Genomic DNA, 16,279 nt, shown 5'->3' with positions numbered 1-16,279 from the left:
ACCCCCTTGGCCCTCCGCCACTGAGGCTGAGCTCTGCCTGGCTGAGTCCAACTCTAGCTTTGAGCCAGAGCCTGCAGTTTAAAGCTAGACCCTGCCAAGCCCAGCCTTGAACAGCTCCCCTGCTCTTGAACTCCATGTGGAGGTCAGAGGCAGGGTGCACAGTTTGATGGGGGGTGGGGGGTGGGGAAGGGCGGGCTTTGGGCTGTCCGGCACTCCACCCAAGCAGTGCCCAGGGCACCAGCTCTGGCTTGCCCCACCCTAGATACACCAGTGAAGGTTAAAGACCACTGAGTTACAGAACCACACTCCCATTTAAGATCCCAGAAAACCACTAGTAAATAGACACTAATTAGATCCACCGGTCAATGGTCTGACTTGGCACAAAGCAACTTCATAAGGTCCTCCCTCTGTGTGTGTGTGCAGTTCTCCGACGGGTATGCACAAGGAATACCCTCTGAAAATTAGAGGAAGAAGCCAATGGCTGACCCCCTACCAGAGGCATAACAAAGCAAACTGGAGCCCTGGGCAAAACTCAGAGCATTCTGATCGCTCGGATCGCTCACATGCCCCCCACGTGACTCAAAAATTCCGATGCCTTGGGCAGTAACCCAATCTGCCAGATGGACATTACGCCACTGCCCCCATACACTGTATAGAACACCCCCAGATGAGGAGGTCTCTTGTTTGAACCAATAATCTAGTGAACAACAGGAAAGCAGGTTTCCATCATTCCAAGCTCCTGCAAACCAGAGCATTCAAACAGGTGACAGAAAGTGCTTAATGGGCTAAGAAGCTACCCCAGAAGGAACAGAAACCTGCTCAGCCTGTCTGCCCATCACCAAGGCGACACACAGAATATTTAATTGACAACACGGAACTTGAATGCAAACACAAGCTCAGTCTGATTTATTTTGATAGCTACATGCCAGAGACTTCCTTCCTACCCTGATGCTGAAATCTCAGCAGCCACTGCTTTGGATCTTTAAAGGGGCAGTACTGAGAGCCAGCGTGGTGTAGTGGTTTAGAGCAGGCGCATTCTAATCTGGGGAACCGGGTTTGATTCCCCACTCTCCCACTTGAGCTGTGGAGGCTTATCTGGGGAACTAGATTAGCCTGTGCACTTCAACACACGCCAGCTGGGTGGCCTTGGGCTAGTCACAGTTCTTTGGAGCTCTCTCAGCCCCACCTACCTCACAGGGTGCTTGTTGTGAGAGGGAAAGGAGATTGTAAGCCCCTTTGAATCTCCTTACAGGAGAGAAAGGGGGGTATAAATCCAAACTCCTCCTCCTCTTCTTCTTCCTCTTCTTCTATTGTTTCAGCAAACGTAAATCATGATGCTAAGGCTTGTCCTGTTAGCACCTCCAGTCATTCTACAGATAACAATAAAGGCAGCATTTCAGAGGTCGGCCTCCGAAACTGAACAAGTCGCACAGCCACAACATCCCTGCCTGGGATTTTCGAAAGTAAGTCGGAAGAATAAAGAAATAGCTGGAAAGTTGCAACCAGGCCAAAGTCATCATGATAAGACCAGGAGTTAAGACGATGCACAGTGCATGTACCTGGGGCTCGGCTGCATATAAACGGAATTGGATACGTGGTTTCTTATGACTGCAGAGAAATGCAAGAGAGGTGGCTTATTTAAGGTGCTGCTGGACCTTAGGCGTCCCTGTTTTCATAACTGGCTCTGGGAAACAAAGGCTGCAGCTCCAAGCAGCCAAAGCAAAATACCTTGCAAGCACATTTTCTTCTCAGGAACATCCCTATCAAACCATATTCTGAACAGACACAAAATATGTCGTAAAAGAGCCAGTGCATTACATAATATCAATAGTTCAGTTCAGAGCTGCTCAGAGTTTTCTTTTGGCTGATGGGTGGTTTATTTATTTCTTAAAATATGCCTGGCTATAAATTTAGTTTGCATAGATCAAGTTAAAATGCTATAAAGGTGTGTGGGGGGGGGGGGGAGAGAGCGATTGCAAAATACTTGGCAGCGCACGGCTTTGTAGCTTACTGTAGGAAATAAGCAATAACCTAAAGAGTCCCTTCATGTTTCTTAGCTTTATTTGCTTAACTAGCTGAAGCACATTCACTGTGCCTGGATGCAAGGGAGACCAACCCCCTGGTGAAGCGAAAGGGAGTGGGGGGAGAGAGACTAGCAGAAATCCGAGGAAGACTCTCTTTATTTACCTTTCATTTAACGCTTCCCCTCTTGAGGACACATTGGCCGAGAAATGAGACTGGAGAATCCACCCGTGAGCCGTAAGCAGTAACCTGATGGTTGGGGGAAATGAGCCCCTTGTGCCAGGCTGCAAGAAGCGGGCCCGGTAAATTTCCACTCTTCTCCAGTGTGCAGGTCCCGAGCTGGGTTTGTCTCAAATCTGCCCCGGGCAGCTCTGTTTCTGGTCAAACCAGCTTTGTGAATGGGCAGTTGCAAGTTCCTCCCTCCCCTTCACCCCGCACGCCACCCGGCTCTCAACGTTCAGTTCAATCAGGTCAGTGCGTGAAGACAATTCTTTATTTAAATACTGTGGTTGATCTGCCGTTTTTAACCAGAGATACAAGTTGGACTCGGGATCCATTAGAACAACAAAATAAAAGGCATGAGGCTAATATTATTCGTGTATGGCTTTTTAAAATGTTTATATTTTTCTGGTGTAAAAGAAGAAGAGTTTGGATTTATATCCAGCCTTTCTCTCCTGTAAGGAGACTCAAAGAGGCTTACAATCTCCTTGCCCTTCTCTCCCACCCACCCCCCCGCACACAACAAACACCCTGTGAGGTGGGTGGGGCTGAGCTCCGAAGAACTGTGACTAGCCCAAAGTCATCCAGCTGGCATGTGTTCGAGTGCACAAGCTAATCTGGTTCCCCAGATAAGCCTCCACAGCTCAAGTGGCAGAGTGGGGGATCAAACCCGGTTCTCCAGATTAGAGTGCACTTGCTCTTAACCACGACACCACGCTGGGCTGCCCACTTCACACCCGATTCTGTTACACAGCTCTCTGCTATACTCTTATTTTCGGCTCAGCTTCCTTCTGATGCCAAGGTCCTCAACCATTTTGAGCCTATGGGCATGCTGGGAACTCTGACGTGGTATGGTGCGCACTACAATAAAATGGCCGTCATAAAATGGCACCTGTAGGAGGCAAAGCCCATCACTAAATGGTTGCCACAGCTTACCTTCAGCAACAGTGCAGTTCTTGGTGCTGCGGATCAGCTGTTGACAAAGCAACATCATAAAAAATCTGCACTGCCAATCAAATCTCCAACAGCCAATCAGAAACCTTGCTGGGCAAAGGCCATACCAAGCCCCACACACTTCCTACAAACACTTAGTGGGCATAAGACAAGGTACTGGTGGGCACCGGCATGGTGTCGAGGTGACGAACAGTTGGCCTCTAGTTTGGAGAACCGGGTTTGATTCTCCACTCCTCCACTTGAGCGGCAGATTCTTATCTGGTGAACTGGATTTGTTTCCTTGCCTCTATACATGAAGCCTGCTGGGTGACCTTAGGCTAGTCACAGTTCTTTCAGGACTCTCTCAGCCCCACCTGGATCTCCTCTGAAGATACCAGCCACAGATGCAGGCAAAACGTCAGGAGAAAATGCTACTGGAACACGGCCATACAACACAGAAACCCCACCACACCCCAACTGGGAGATTATCCTCTTAATATGGCCTCACCATCTTAGGAAAGTAGGGCCAGAAAACAGCTTATTTCTATCACCTACCCATTTGCCCCTCTGAAATCGAAAGTCCCGTCCCCCCCCCGCAGCAGCACCAGTTCCCTTCCCACCACATTTAGAAGAAGAAAAGTTTGGATTTATATCCCCCCCTTTCTCTCCTGTAAGGAGACTCAAAGGGGCTTACAATCCCCTTTCCCTTTCTCTCCCCAAAACAGACACCTTGTGAGGTAGGTGGGGCTGAGAGAGCTCGGAAGAACTGTGACTAGACCAAGGTCACCCAGCTGGCGTGTGTTGGAGTGCACAGGCTAATCTAGTTCCCCAGATAAGCCTCCACAGCTCAAGTGGCAGAGCGGGGAATCAAACCCAGTTCTCCAGATTAGAATATATCTGCTCTTAACCACTATTCCAAGCTGGCTCTCTAGCTACCTGATCTCATGGGTCTCTTAAAACATTTGTGATCGCCAACCATGGGCTTATCAATCTATCTGATATCCATCTTTGAGAAGTGAAATGCTCTGGCTAATAACATTTCCACATTAGATTCCCTTCCCTTGAGCAAAGTTTACCATCCAGCCCGACAGGAGCAGTGGAAACTACAATGGGGCTTTATTTATTTATTCCATTTATACTTCACCTTTTTCCTCAACGAGGAGGCAAAGCAACTTATGCCCTTCTCTTCTCCACTGTATCGGCACAACAACCCTGTGAGGTGGGTTAGGCGAACAGCGTGCGACAGGCCCCAGGTCACCCACCGTGTGAAGATTCCAACCTGGGTCTTGCAAATCTTAAGTCGAGTCCCAACCGTTTTTGGGATCACCAGGATAGCTAGTTAATATTACTAAATTAACACTGTATTGTCGAAGGCTATCATGGCCAGACTCAACTGGTTCTGGTGGGTTTTCCAGGCTGTGTGGCCGTGGTCTGGTGGATCTCATTCCTAACGTTTCGCCTGCATCTGTGGCTGGCATCTTCAGAGGTGTATCACAGAGGGCAGTCTGTTAGGACACAGTGTGTAGCAGACTTTCCTCTGTGATACGCCTCTGAAGATGCTAGCCACAGATGCAGGCGAAACGTTACGAACAAGATCCACCAGACCATGGCCACACAGCCCGGGAAACCCACCAGAACCACTTAAATTAACACTGTTTCCTGACAGCTGTCCCTCCCATATCCATGTGAGGACCCCAAACACACACACCCTCTGAGATCAAGCTCAGCACTAGCAATTTTATCTATTTACGGTCATTGACCAGCAAGATACCAATGAGTTGAATTTACAAAAACACAGATTAAAACAAATAATAAAATACAGATAAAAAGCATAAGAAAATTCAGGATATGAGTACACAATAATAGAGACAGTATCCATCTAATAATAATAAAGGGAAATTAACTGCCACAGCCGGTAGAGCTCTGTCGAACCTTCCTGATTTTGCTCGAGATCCAAGCAAACTTGGCAACAGAATACGTTAGGTGTTTATTTGTACCTGATAGCAATATGTTGATCTTTTCTTTCTTTGCCAAAGAGGAGTTTGCCTGGTCATAGGGAAGAAGCATCCTACGTATCTCATCATAATATGGACATTCAAGTAGAATATGTTCTGTGTTTTCCACACGTCCTGTTTGACAACTGCAAGTTCTGCCCTCAATTGGTACTTTGCTATAAATCCCAGAAGTATAGGTAGGCGAAAGGGCATTATAGCGCAGTAGGCAGAAGGCTCTACGATGGTTAGCATTAGACAGGGAAGGGAGGTAAGGCATTATTGAGAGCCTCAGCACTAGCAGTTCAGTTCTGAGCCTATGAATCTTGGGGGGAAATCCCATACTCCCTCCAAGAAGGTTTCTGACCAATCAACTACAAAGTTAAGACAAAAGGCTCGCTATATTCCCAAACATCAAAAACCAGAGAGTCACGTAAACGACAGCGCTGTGAGCATCGTACCTGAATGAAAGAGGTCTTGGAAATCCATTTGAGCTCCCTCACGTACACACACCACTGAATGGCTCGCAAGCAGGGCAGGAAGACCCACAAGCTGTATCGCTAGGCCGGTTTATCTCCGTTTCTTCCCCATCGGCATAATATAAGTGCCACTTCCCCAAGAGGAAGCGCAGCCTGGTGTTTCATTTCCAACTTAAAGCAAGACAAGCCTGCTTTGTCATGAAAGTCATATGAATCTGCCTGTAACATCCCCACCTGAGATGTGAAAGGAGTTGTTTCACCTGGAGCCGTTCAACTCAGACTCGCGATGAGGAAACTCCTGTCTCAAGAGGGCAAAGATGGGACCACAATTCATAGTCAATAACAGTGCGCCTTGCAGCCTCTTCCCCGTTCTACTTTCACCCTCCCCGATGATTGGGCAGACTTTGTAAAACTTTATTTCAACTTCAAGCATTGGTACCACATTAGATTTATCAAAGGTTGGGCCACAATTCATAGGCAATAACAACGCACCTTGGAGCCTCTTGCATCTGGGAATCCCAGAGTGTCCGCTCTCCCTTTCCTAGGAAACTATTGCTTGTCTAGGGCTGATTATAAACTGGTGCTTTGCCCCAAATTGAAGGGAGAATTCTTTTCGGCACACATCCCCCCCCCCCCCCACTGTGCAGCAGATCCCATTATCTCTGATGTTTCTGGGAGTGGGCAAAGAGTGACCTTGTTTCGGGCTTTTTGGCTCCACTCCATCTTCCCGGCTCTACTTTCACCCTCCCCGATGATTGGGTGGACTTTGTAGAACTTTATTTCAACTTCAAGCATTTGTACCACATTAGAATTATCAAAATAATGCTAGATCTAATACAGGGATATTGAAATACCAAGGAATAGCAAAATAATAAGCCTCTCTCACTCACCGCAGCAGCAGCAGCAAGTATTTTTGTGTATGTGGGGGGGGGGGGAAATATTAGTTTTAGGACATGGTCCCCTTCTTTAGCACAGTGTGGTCCAGGGAATTGCTTTGCCTCTTTTATTTTTTTTGGGGGGGGGGGATTATTTTGGCAAAGGAGCTACAATATCAATATAACTGCAACCACAGCAATATCGATATAACAGCAGTTTAAAGGGCTTTAACAAAGCCAGCAATCTTGCAGCTACCAGGTGTGATGAGATCTATGCCTTTAAGAGTAAGTCGATGGGCGGAGTTAAGGGAATCATGAAAAACAAGAGACCCAGGAGAATTCAGCAGGCTAGTTGTGCAGCTTATCATCAGTGATCATCTCCCGCTTATTCTTTCCCTTAATGGGAATATAATAGCCCCACCTTCAAATCATAAGGTGCCATGAGCCAGCCCCAGGGTACTTACCAGGATAAGGAGGACTCTGAGGCAGAACCTAAAGACACAGTGCAGCCAGTTGGCTGCTCCTGGGGAAGACCAGGCAGCAGAACCAACGCCCAGCCCTTTCCTGCCTGATGACATGCAGGTGGAGGAGCCTGCAGATCCTCCTAGGGAACCCAGTGACGAGCCAGCTGTGCATAGGAGGCAGAAGCAGAGGTTGCTACTGCAGAAGTACAGAAGGTGCTTGAAAGGCACTTTCAACTCAGTGGATAGGGAACTTTTATGGCATGAATTAATGAATGAATAGTTTATTAAGGCCGCAAGGCCAGCAAAGAACTTTTATGGCACAAATTAAACCTTTTGAATATGGAAAAAAGACTCCTAGCTTTAATTAAAGTATTCCATACAAACACAACTTGCCAAGTAAGAACTTTAAGGGATGGTAAGCAAATAGAGATCATTGTGGTAAATAGGGGGGTCAAGCAGGGCTTCCCACTAGCACCTAGTTTATTTTATTTCTTCACGATCTACCTGCAGCTTTAACTAAAATAGATGGAAACCTCGCCATGATTGGGTTCCTCCCATGTTTTCTATTTTGCTTTATGCTGATGACACTGTCTTTCTGTCAATTTCTCAAGTAGGCCTGAAAAGCCTACTAAATTGTAGTGCAGACTACTGCTATTCTAATAGGTTGACTCTTAATTATGACAAATCAAAAGTTATGATTTTCGCAAAATCTTTGCGTAAACGAAGTTGGACAGTGAATAATAATGCCTTGGAACAATTAAAGCACTTCAGCTATTTAGGGCTTTTATTTCAGTATAATTTATCCTGGGCCCATCACTGTAAACTGGCAGAGAATAAAGCTAAGGTGAATTATTAATTTTATTATTATAATTATTATAATTATTATAATTATTATAAATAATTAGTGGCGATTATTAATTTTTTCTATACTAGTGGTCATCAATTTGTTCCCGCTGCATTGGGAATTTTTAATGCTAAGATCACTCCTCAGCTGCTATTCGGAGCTCCAATATGGGTTACTCAAATTAAGTCTTCTATTGAATTTTTGCAGCCATATTTTTTTCAAAGTTTTCTGGGGGCTCCAAGGTATGTCCCACACACCATTATTATTATTATTATTATTATTATTATTATTATTATTATTATTATTATTATTATTATTATTATTATTATTATTATTATTATTATTATTATTATTATTATTATTATTAATAATAATAATAATTTAATTTAATATACCGCCCTATCCCCGAGGGGCTCAGGGCGGTGCACAATATAAAACATCATATAAAATCATACATACAGTTTAAAACAACAGTTATATCCTAAAACAGCGTCCCACGAAACCCTTACCTAACCCTCCCAGAACAGAATAATGGGTCCCGATGGTATTAGGGACCCATATGGAGCCAGTGGGGAGGGGGGCTGGGGGCACCCTCAGCGGCTGGTCTCTCCAAAGGCCCGGTGGAACAACTCGGTCTTACAGGCCCTGTGGAATTCTCCGAGGTCCCGCAGGGCCCGGACAGTAGGTGGTAGAGTGTTCCACCAGGCCGGTGCCAGAGCCATGTAGAGAAACTGGACAAAATAACATGGAATTGGTGCAGAGGTGGGATTCAGCTAACCGGCTGGAATCCCACCACCCCTGGCCGGCTGCAGATCAGGCTGCGCGCCTGGGTCAGCCAGCCTCCGGCAGCCACAGCCCGACTGGAGCCCGCCCAGGCGTCCTGGCCACTGCTAATGCTGGAGAAAGCCCCCACTCCCGGGCTGCGCAGCTGGCTTCCAGGCGCGCAGCCTGCACCGAGGTGAAAGAAGCCCGGCCCGCAGTCACCACCTTCTCTCGCCTCTCCCCTGCCCAACATTGGAAAGGGGGGGGGGAGCGCGCAGCAGCCAGGTAAGAGGGTGACGGGGGGTGGGGGGGGTGGTTGCTTGAAGTTGTAGAATCCCACCACTGAATGGGAGACATGGACAAAAGCTTTAAGATACTGGTCTCAAATTCATTTCAAGACCAGCTCTAATAGCTTTCTATATCAACTTCTGTCAAAGTCAACTTCTCTAAGATGGCTAGTGGATATAGACAAGACACTCAGCAACACAGGCTTAACTGATAATTTCCAAACCAAGACTGCCACAAGGATCTATAATGAAAATTTTAAAATGCATTAATTGAATGAGAGAAACAGAGAATGTTACACGAGGGGGAGAAAAGCTGCGCTCCGCAGTTTTTAGGCATTGCACCAGTTATCTGTGTACCCGGAGCGATCCCAAACAACGCAGAGCGAATTCACTAGCTCACTTTAACGCTCTGCCTAACGCCATGACATTCGGCAGATATATCAACATTCCTTACAAGAACTGGTTATGTCAGTGTACAATGGCAGCTGTTGAGACTGTTCCGCATGTACTCTTAAAATGCCCTATATATGACTCTCTTTGCTCCATGTATATCTGTCCCTTGTTAGGGAGGTTAGATCTAAACATGTCAACATCTATCATGAATCTTTTACTTAACGGCTCCTGTGATTTTATTTGTGAGAACGTTGCAAGCTTTTTGAAATGCTACCTGGTTAAGCGCAACTATCTTTCACAAAACAGCCATGATTAATTTATTTTTATAACCACTGTTTATGCATTGGTCTCCTTTTATGCCAACTTCGTACAGGGGTAGAAGAAGAAGACTTTATTTACAGTCAATGACCAAATATATTAGAAATCTCCAAAATATCTACAACAAAACAAGAATGCAGATCTCTCTCCCGTATTCCAGAACTATCCATCTATATATCATTATACTTTGTAAACACACCAAACAGCATAAAATTACTAGACAAAACAAAAATATCTAAGGGGGATGCCATATTCAGATGTACGGGGGTATTTTAATGTATATCTTTTAATATATTCCAGTTGGTTTTAGTTAGTTGATAAATGTACTGTTGTTTAAAATGCCAATAAAGGCTTTGTGTGCGTGTGTAGTTGTGCAGCAGGCAATGGGGTGCCTCCTCGCGTGTAAATGGCAAAACGTGCAGAGACCTCATGTTCCAATTGGATTAAACCGTTTAAACGAATTGAACCAAACTGAGAGCAAGATTCCACAAAGTCAGTCCCCGCCAGGTTAATTACAGGATCCTTTGATTTTTCTGGGTAAGGAAAAGAAAATCACTACAACCCCACTGCACAGTAAAGATCCCCGAGGTAAGCGTTCTATGCATAATGGGCCTGTGTCTGAGAAAGCATCAAAACTACAGATTCTTCCCATTCAGGCCCCATCCGCACATGCAGAATAATGCACTTTCAGTCCACTTTCAGTGCATTTTGCAGCTGCATTTTACTGTGTGGAACAGCAAAATCCATTTGCAAACAATTGAGAAAGTGAATTGAAAATGCATTATTCTGCACGTGCGGAAGGGGCCTGAGAGGGGAATTGCATGGTGCATGCATTCAGCCATGCACTTGACTTGTCAAAGGATGTTCCAGACCTTCCTACGGCAGTCATCTGCCAGGGCGCACAGTTTGAGAACTGCTGATAGATGATAGGTCATTCAGGAATTACCTAGCACCTGACCTCAAAGAGAGCCCTCCTGATGTTCAACGGAATTCTTTATATACCTCCTTACCAACAGCTACTTTCCTCTTTACTGGGACAGAAGATCAGGGTTGGTTATTTCATGCAGGAGGCGCAAGAACCAATGGCTCTTTCTGGATCTTCACTTGTCATTACATCAGAAAGCTGACTTAAGAGAGGGAATCTGGGCGGATAAAATTTGTGTCAGTCCTCTGAGGTGCGAAGTTACAAAAAGGGACCCCGGACACCACATTATTCTTATGGCTACACCTTGCCTTTTCTGCATGTAATGTAAGTGTTTGAAAAAGTCAACAGAGAATTTTAAAGTTTGGCTGCAGTAGCTTTATGTGCCACCTTTAGTGGTGGAGAGCATCATACCCACGTCCCCACATGTTTTTAACGCTCTAAGTAAAGTCCTTAAGATAAATTATCTCTAGCTTCAGGACTGGGTGGCATCAATACATGAGAATACCCAGCTCTATATATGATTATCCATATCAACTGGAGATAAGGTAGAAGGCCTTAATAACTGTCTTCCTGCTGTGATAAATTGTCTGGGAATGTTTTGCTACAGCTGTTTTTAGACTTCTGATTGCTTCAACAACTATAATCCTACTGCACTGTTTATTGAACGCTCTATCCCATTGTTTTCACTTACTCTGTGTAATCCTCCTTAAGTCAAAGTGAGAAAGGCAGACTATAAATAACGCAAATAAATATTCTGTATATATCAGTGTAACGCTATCAAAATTACTATGGCTGATGATCTGGTTTTAACTACTGTGATGTCTGCTCCTGCTGCTAATAGTGTCATCCAATTTTAATTCTGAGCTATGTTTTATTTTTATGATCTTTAAGCCACCTTGGAAATTTTGACAGAAAGGTGCAGCATAAATGTTTTAAGCAAGAAGACTCTCTGAAACACATAGCGAGAATAGGTCTAAATCACACAATACAAGTAACAATTATTAAGTAGTATTATGTATTATGTTTTAATCTCTCTCCTTATTTTAAAAAGATCCTGGGAGTAAAAACAGGTCTTGAAACAAGAAGAAAGAATAAATAGACTAATGTGGAATTTCTTAATATACACAAATTCAACATATTCAGGTACCAGGATATGGAGAGGGGGGTCTGGGGGGAGGGATGCAAACAGCATTTTCAGGTCAATTTTTTTCACATCCCACTTTTACCCTTAAAAAGGAATCCAATGTGGCTTACACATACATACGTTATAAAAACACATTTGCACTCTGCACACACTTCAAAATAACAACTGCTTACCAGGCAGCAACGGGGCGGGGTAGAGGAGGGAATACTGAATTTTGTAAGTAGCCATCTGGATTTAGTTTTTAGCACTGTTTTATATTGTTTTAATTTATTTAACAAGATTTTATTGTGCCTGTTTTAAAAATGTTGTTGCCGCCCTGAGACCCTTGGGGGAAGGGCCGGATAAGAAATGACACATACATACATACAAACAAACAAAAGTGCGATCGTGGCTCCCCCCAAACTTCCACCAGCTTATGGATATCATGCCACTAACAAAAAACAAATGTCCCCGCTTTGATAGTGAAGCAAATTGAAGGTCATGCTAAAAGTGGTCTCGCTTGCCACGGAGAGAATGGAAAGTGAAAGTGGGACTTGAGGAAACAGATCTGTACAAGAAATCTTGATGCAATGACATTCACCCCTACCACACAGCATTGTACGTAATCTGCCAAGGCCTTCCAAAAACCAATACAAAGGGAGGCCCTCAACTTCCTCTGATAATCCATTCAAAGTGTTTAGAGCAAAACCTGAAAAGTCTGATCATCCGCAACGGTGTAGGATCGCACAGCCAGCACAACCGGCAAGAACCAATAAAAGTTAGAATTTAGTCTTTGCTAGCCAAGCCTTTTTCCCCTGCCTGTTTATACCAAATGACAATCTTCCCTGCAGAGGAAATGAGGCACCTTTAGCTTCCCTTAACACAGGGGTCTCCAACCTGCAGCCCTCCAGATGTTCATGGACTACAATTCCCATCATCCTCTGCCAGCATGGCCAATTGGCAGAGCTGATGGGAATCACAGTCCATGAACATCTGGAGGGCCACAGGTTGGAGATCCTGGACTTAACAGGTCAGTTCTTAAACCACAGTTCACTGTTAAAATAGCCTTCCAGAAACGGGTACTCTGCTGCCTGGGCTCTAACATCACTCCTCCAACAGGTTTTCAGATGTGTTTCTCCAACTCCCTCAGTCCCCATCCTATCATGATCATCAAACTTGCCAACTCCAGGCTCGGAAATTCCTGGAGATTGAGGGTTTGCAGAGGGGAAGAACTTCAACAGAGAATGATGCCACAGAGTCCACCCTCCAAAGCAGAAATTTTCTGATTCTATGCAGTTTGGAGACCAGTTGTAAACTCCAGAAGACCTCTGGGCCACACCTGGAGACTGGCAAACACATGACCAAATGGCATATCCAGTGTTTTCCCTAAGGCCAACACATTGCTTCCAGGGCAAGTGTAGACCAATGGTATCTGCCCAGAAGAACATGTCTTCTTGCTCCCAGTTCACGTGATTGTGTCAATCATGGAAGCCATGGTTCTCATTCATGCCAAAGTCTCCTTGTACCGTCCATTAGAAGAAAGATTTTGGCCGCCCACAGCAAACAGGCACGTTCTCATTTTGTCCTCTTGGCGGCAAACAGCAGCCAGCCTTAGCTACCACCACAGTGAGCAGAACATAGGAGCAGCACCATCAGATCAGACCAGTGGTCCGTCTAGTCCAGAGGTGGGATCCAGCAGGTTCTCACAGGTTCCCGAGAGTAGGTTACTAATTATTTGTGTGTGCCGAGAGGGGGTTACTAATTGGTGATTTTGCCACGTGATTTTTGCCTAGTTATGCCCCTCCTCTCAGCAGTAGCACGCAGAACTTGAAGCAGTCTAGCAGGAGGTGCACCGGCGTGCGTGGCAGCCTGCGCCTGCGTGCATTCATTTCCTGCCCAAGGACCGGAGCAGTGGCTGCGTCCTTGCCACAGCCCCACCCAGGAATGCCCCACCCCTGGAATGCCCGGCCATGCCCCCATCATGCACCGCCCTGCCCCATTGGCGCTACGCCACAGTTTGAATCCCACCACCATGGGAACCTGTTACTAAAATTTTTGGATCCCACCACTGGTCTAGTCCAGCATCTTGCCTCACACAGCAAGTTTCTCGGAAATGCTGACAACAGGACAGAGAATAATCCTTGGGTATCACAGTAGAGCAGAATTTATATTCCAGATCACAACTATATTTTGGAACTGAATTATACCTCTATTTTCCATCACTCGCTTACATAGACAAAACTGCGTTTGTAGAAGAAAAAAGGCGGAACCGCTCGCACTGCAGAAATGTATGCGCCATTTCACAAGCCTGTTTGTTGCCCAAAGAGTGGCTTTACTGCATTCAATATTCCCTAATAAACCGGAGTCCAGAGGCACATGAAACACTAACAGGATTTTATTCCAGGAGGTGTTCTCATGGACTGACAGCACATCTGCAAGCCTCTGAAAAAACTGACTACTTCACAAAAGCTAGTGTTGGGATCAAATCTTGTTAACAACAACCTTTATTAGGCATTTAAAATAGGCTCTAGAGCGTTACCAGACATTTATGAAGTACAAATCAGGAGTACATTCAAAACGCAGACAGAAAGACTGTATATAGCAGTATACATTACTTAGAAAGTTCTGTCACTTGTAAAATAAATTTTGCTACTTTTTCCAAGAGCATGAAATCTGTATTGTTTAACAGAAGCCCCACAACAGAACTGTCAGTCTCTCTTTCAGATTTGTCTAGGGCCAGCCTGGGAGAGAAATTCCTAATGCCCACATATCTCGGACAGTCGAGTATAATGTGGGCAAGAGTTTCCTGGAGAGGGATGGATAAGTAACGACCCTTTGCAATGGCCGATGGGAAAGTATTGGATTGGGTCCTTGTGATAATCCATCTCTGTTGGGGTTCAGTTAATAATTCAAGGCTATGTGCCCCTGTTCCGGTATTATTCCGACAGAGAGGGGTGAGAATGATTTATTTGCTTGCCACAGAATCTTGGTAGTCTTTTGGCTGTCATTAGACTCCGGTTGGTGTTTGCCACAACTGAGTTTTGCGGATACTCCTCAATATTTTCCTCAGCTGAACTGGAGACCATCCTGAATTGCGTTCTCTGAACCTCTGCCACCACCACCCCATTATGGGGATAACATTTCATGTCACACAAATGAAAAACGGGGAGAACAATGTACACTTCTCTGAACTCCGTGATGGGAAAGCAAGATTAAAATGAACTCAATACATGTTTGTCCAACCCTGGGCTCACGAAGCAAAAAAACTCACAGGACCAATTCCAGCCTCTACCATTAGAAGTGAAGACTACCTCAACGGACTCACAGGGTTGCCAACTCCAGACTAAAAAATTCCTGGCAATCTGCAGGATGGAGCCTGGGGGAGGGACCTCGGCAAAATATAATGCCATAGAGTTTACATTCCAAAGCAAGCGCTTTCTCCAAAGGAGCTAATCCCTATACTTTGGAGATTAACCATAATTTACTGGAGATCTCCAGGCCCCTCTGGGAGGTTAGAACCAAATGCAACTGCACAAATATTGACTGGCAGTCAAAGGGCTGATTAAAGTTAAATACATTTAATGCTACTTACAACAAAAGTATCTCTCACAGTTCCAAAAGAAGTGTTCGGAACTTTCCCCAGTCTCTAATTTGGAGATTAACCGTAATTCTGGAGATCTCCAGGCCCCTCTGGGAGGTTAGAACCAATTGCAACAGCACAAATATTGACTGGCAGTCAAAGGGCTGATTAACATTAAATACATTTGATGCTATTTACAACAAAAGTATTTTTCACAGTTCAAAAAGAAGTTCCAAAAGCTTTCCCTGGTTTCTAATACACATAACATGAATGCTTGCCACCAAATCACTTGACAGAGAATGTGGGGGACTTCCCTCAGCCTCCAATACAACAGCAGAGCAACCATACAAGACTCTTTTAAAGCGCTGCAAGATTCTTCGGTTTAAAGCGAACTGCAAGGGAAATGTTTTGTTGTTGCAAATAGCATCAAACGTATTTAAAGTTTACCGAGTTAAATCGTCCTTCGACTGCCTGCCGATATTTGTGCAATTGCATTTGGCTGTATATTTGTTGCGCTCACCCCCAAGTATTGCAAATATGGTGGCCCCTCTGGGAGGTTGGCAACCCTAAAGGAGCGTCCTCCACCAGTCTCTCTCAGTCGTGCCCCTTGCACCAATCACCCCAGCCGTCCTAATGGGGGCAACAAGGCAGGGTATACACTTTGAAAATAAATGACACTAAGTAAACAGCAGTGGACTACACTGCAAGGTTGCTGCAAGCAATCACCATCCACCCTGCAATAAGGGGCGCCATAACCCCGTTTCCAAAACACTCCCCTCAAATTGATATTTTACACACGCCACAAAACCTACGGTTAGTGGCCAGACAGCATCCTTCACTTCTTTCTCGGAGGACGGAAATGACGACACGAGACACAGCTGCCCACTCACAGTTACGCTTCACTCCAGGCAGCCGCTGTCAATTTTTGCCCCACGACAGTAAGAAAGACAACCACGCGTCGTAAGGAACCAGGAAGTGCCATCACCAGGAGAAACCCAGGTTGCCCATTTTTAAGCCTATCACGCCTTGCCGGAAAGACACTTCCGGTCCTGCCCCTTCCGCTC

General features: G+C 45.2%; 1 protein-coding gene across 3 annotated transcripts in view; it reads right to left on the bottom strand.

Annotated features, from left to right (window-relative positions):
• The window catches only part of CAB39L (calcium binding protein 39 like), a 39,344-nt gene extending 23,082 nt beyond the window's left edge, over positions 1-16,262 (bottom strand). Inside the window, exon 1 of one of the 3 annotated variants that reach the window (XM_048500988.1) lies at positions 16,106-16,262. Coding sequence is in view for 1 of the 3 variants with exons in the window: in XM_048500968.1 (XP_048356925.1) it covers positions 2,188-2,194 (7 nt within the window). In the remaining 2 variants the exon portion in view is untranslated. Of the gene's footprint in view, positions 1-2,187; positions 2,398-16,027 lie in introns of those variants that run through there. The other 2 variants (XM_048500979.1, XM_048500968.1) reach the window with 2 other exon arrangements.
• Between the last annotated feature and the right edge of the window lie 17 nt (positions 16,263-16,279).

Source organism: Sphaerodactylus townsendi, linkage group LG01, assembly GCF_021028975.2.
Source record: "Sphaerodactylus townsendi isolate TG3544 linkage group LG01, MPM_Stown_v2.3, whole genome shotgun sequence".
Classification (NCBI taxonomy): domain Eukaryota; kingdom Metazoa; phylum Chordata; class Lepidosauria; order Squamata; family Sphaerodactylidae; genus Sphaerodactylus; species Sphaerodactylus townsendi.
The sequence above is the reverse complement of the archived record's forward strand: the minus strand, read 5'-3'. Positions and strand labels throughout refer to the sequence as shown.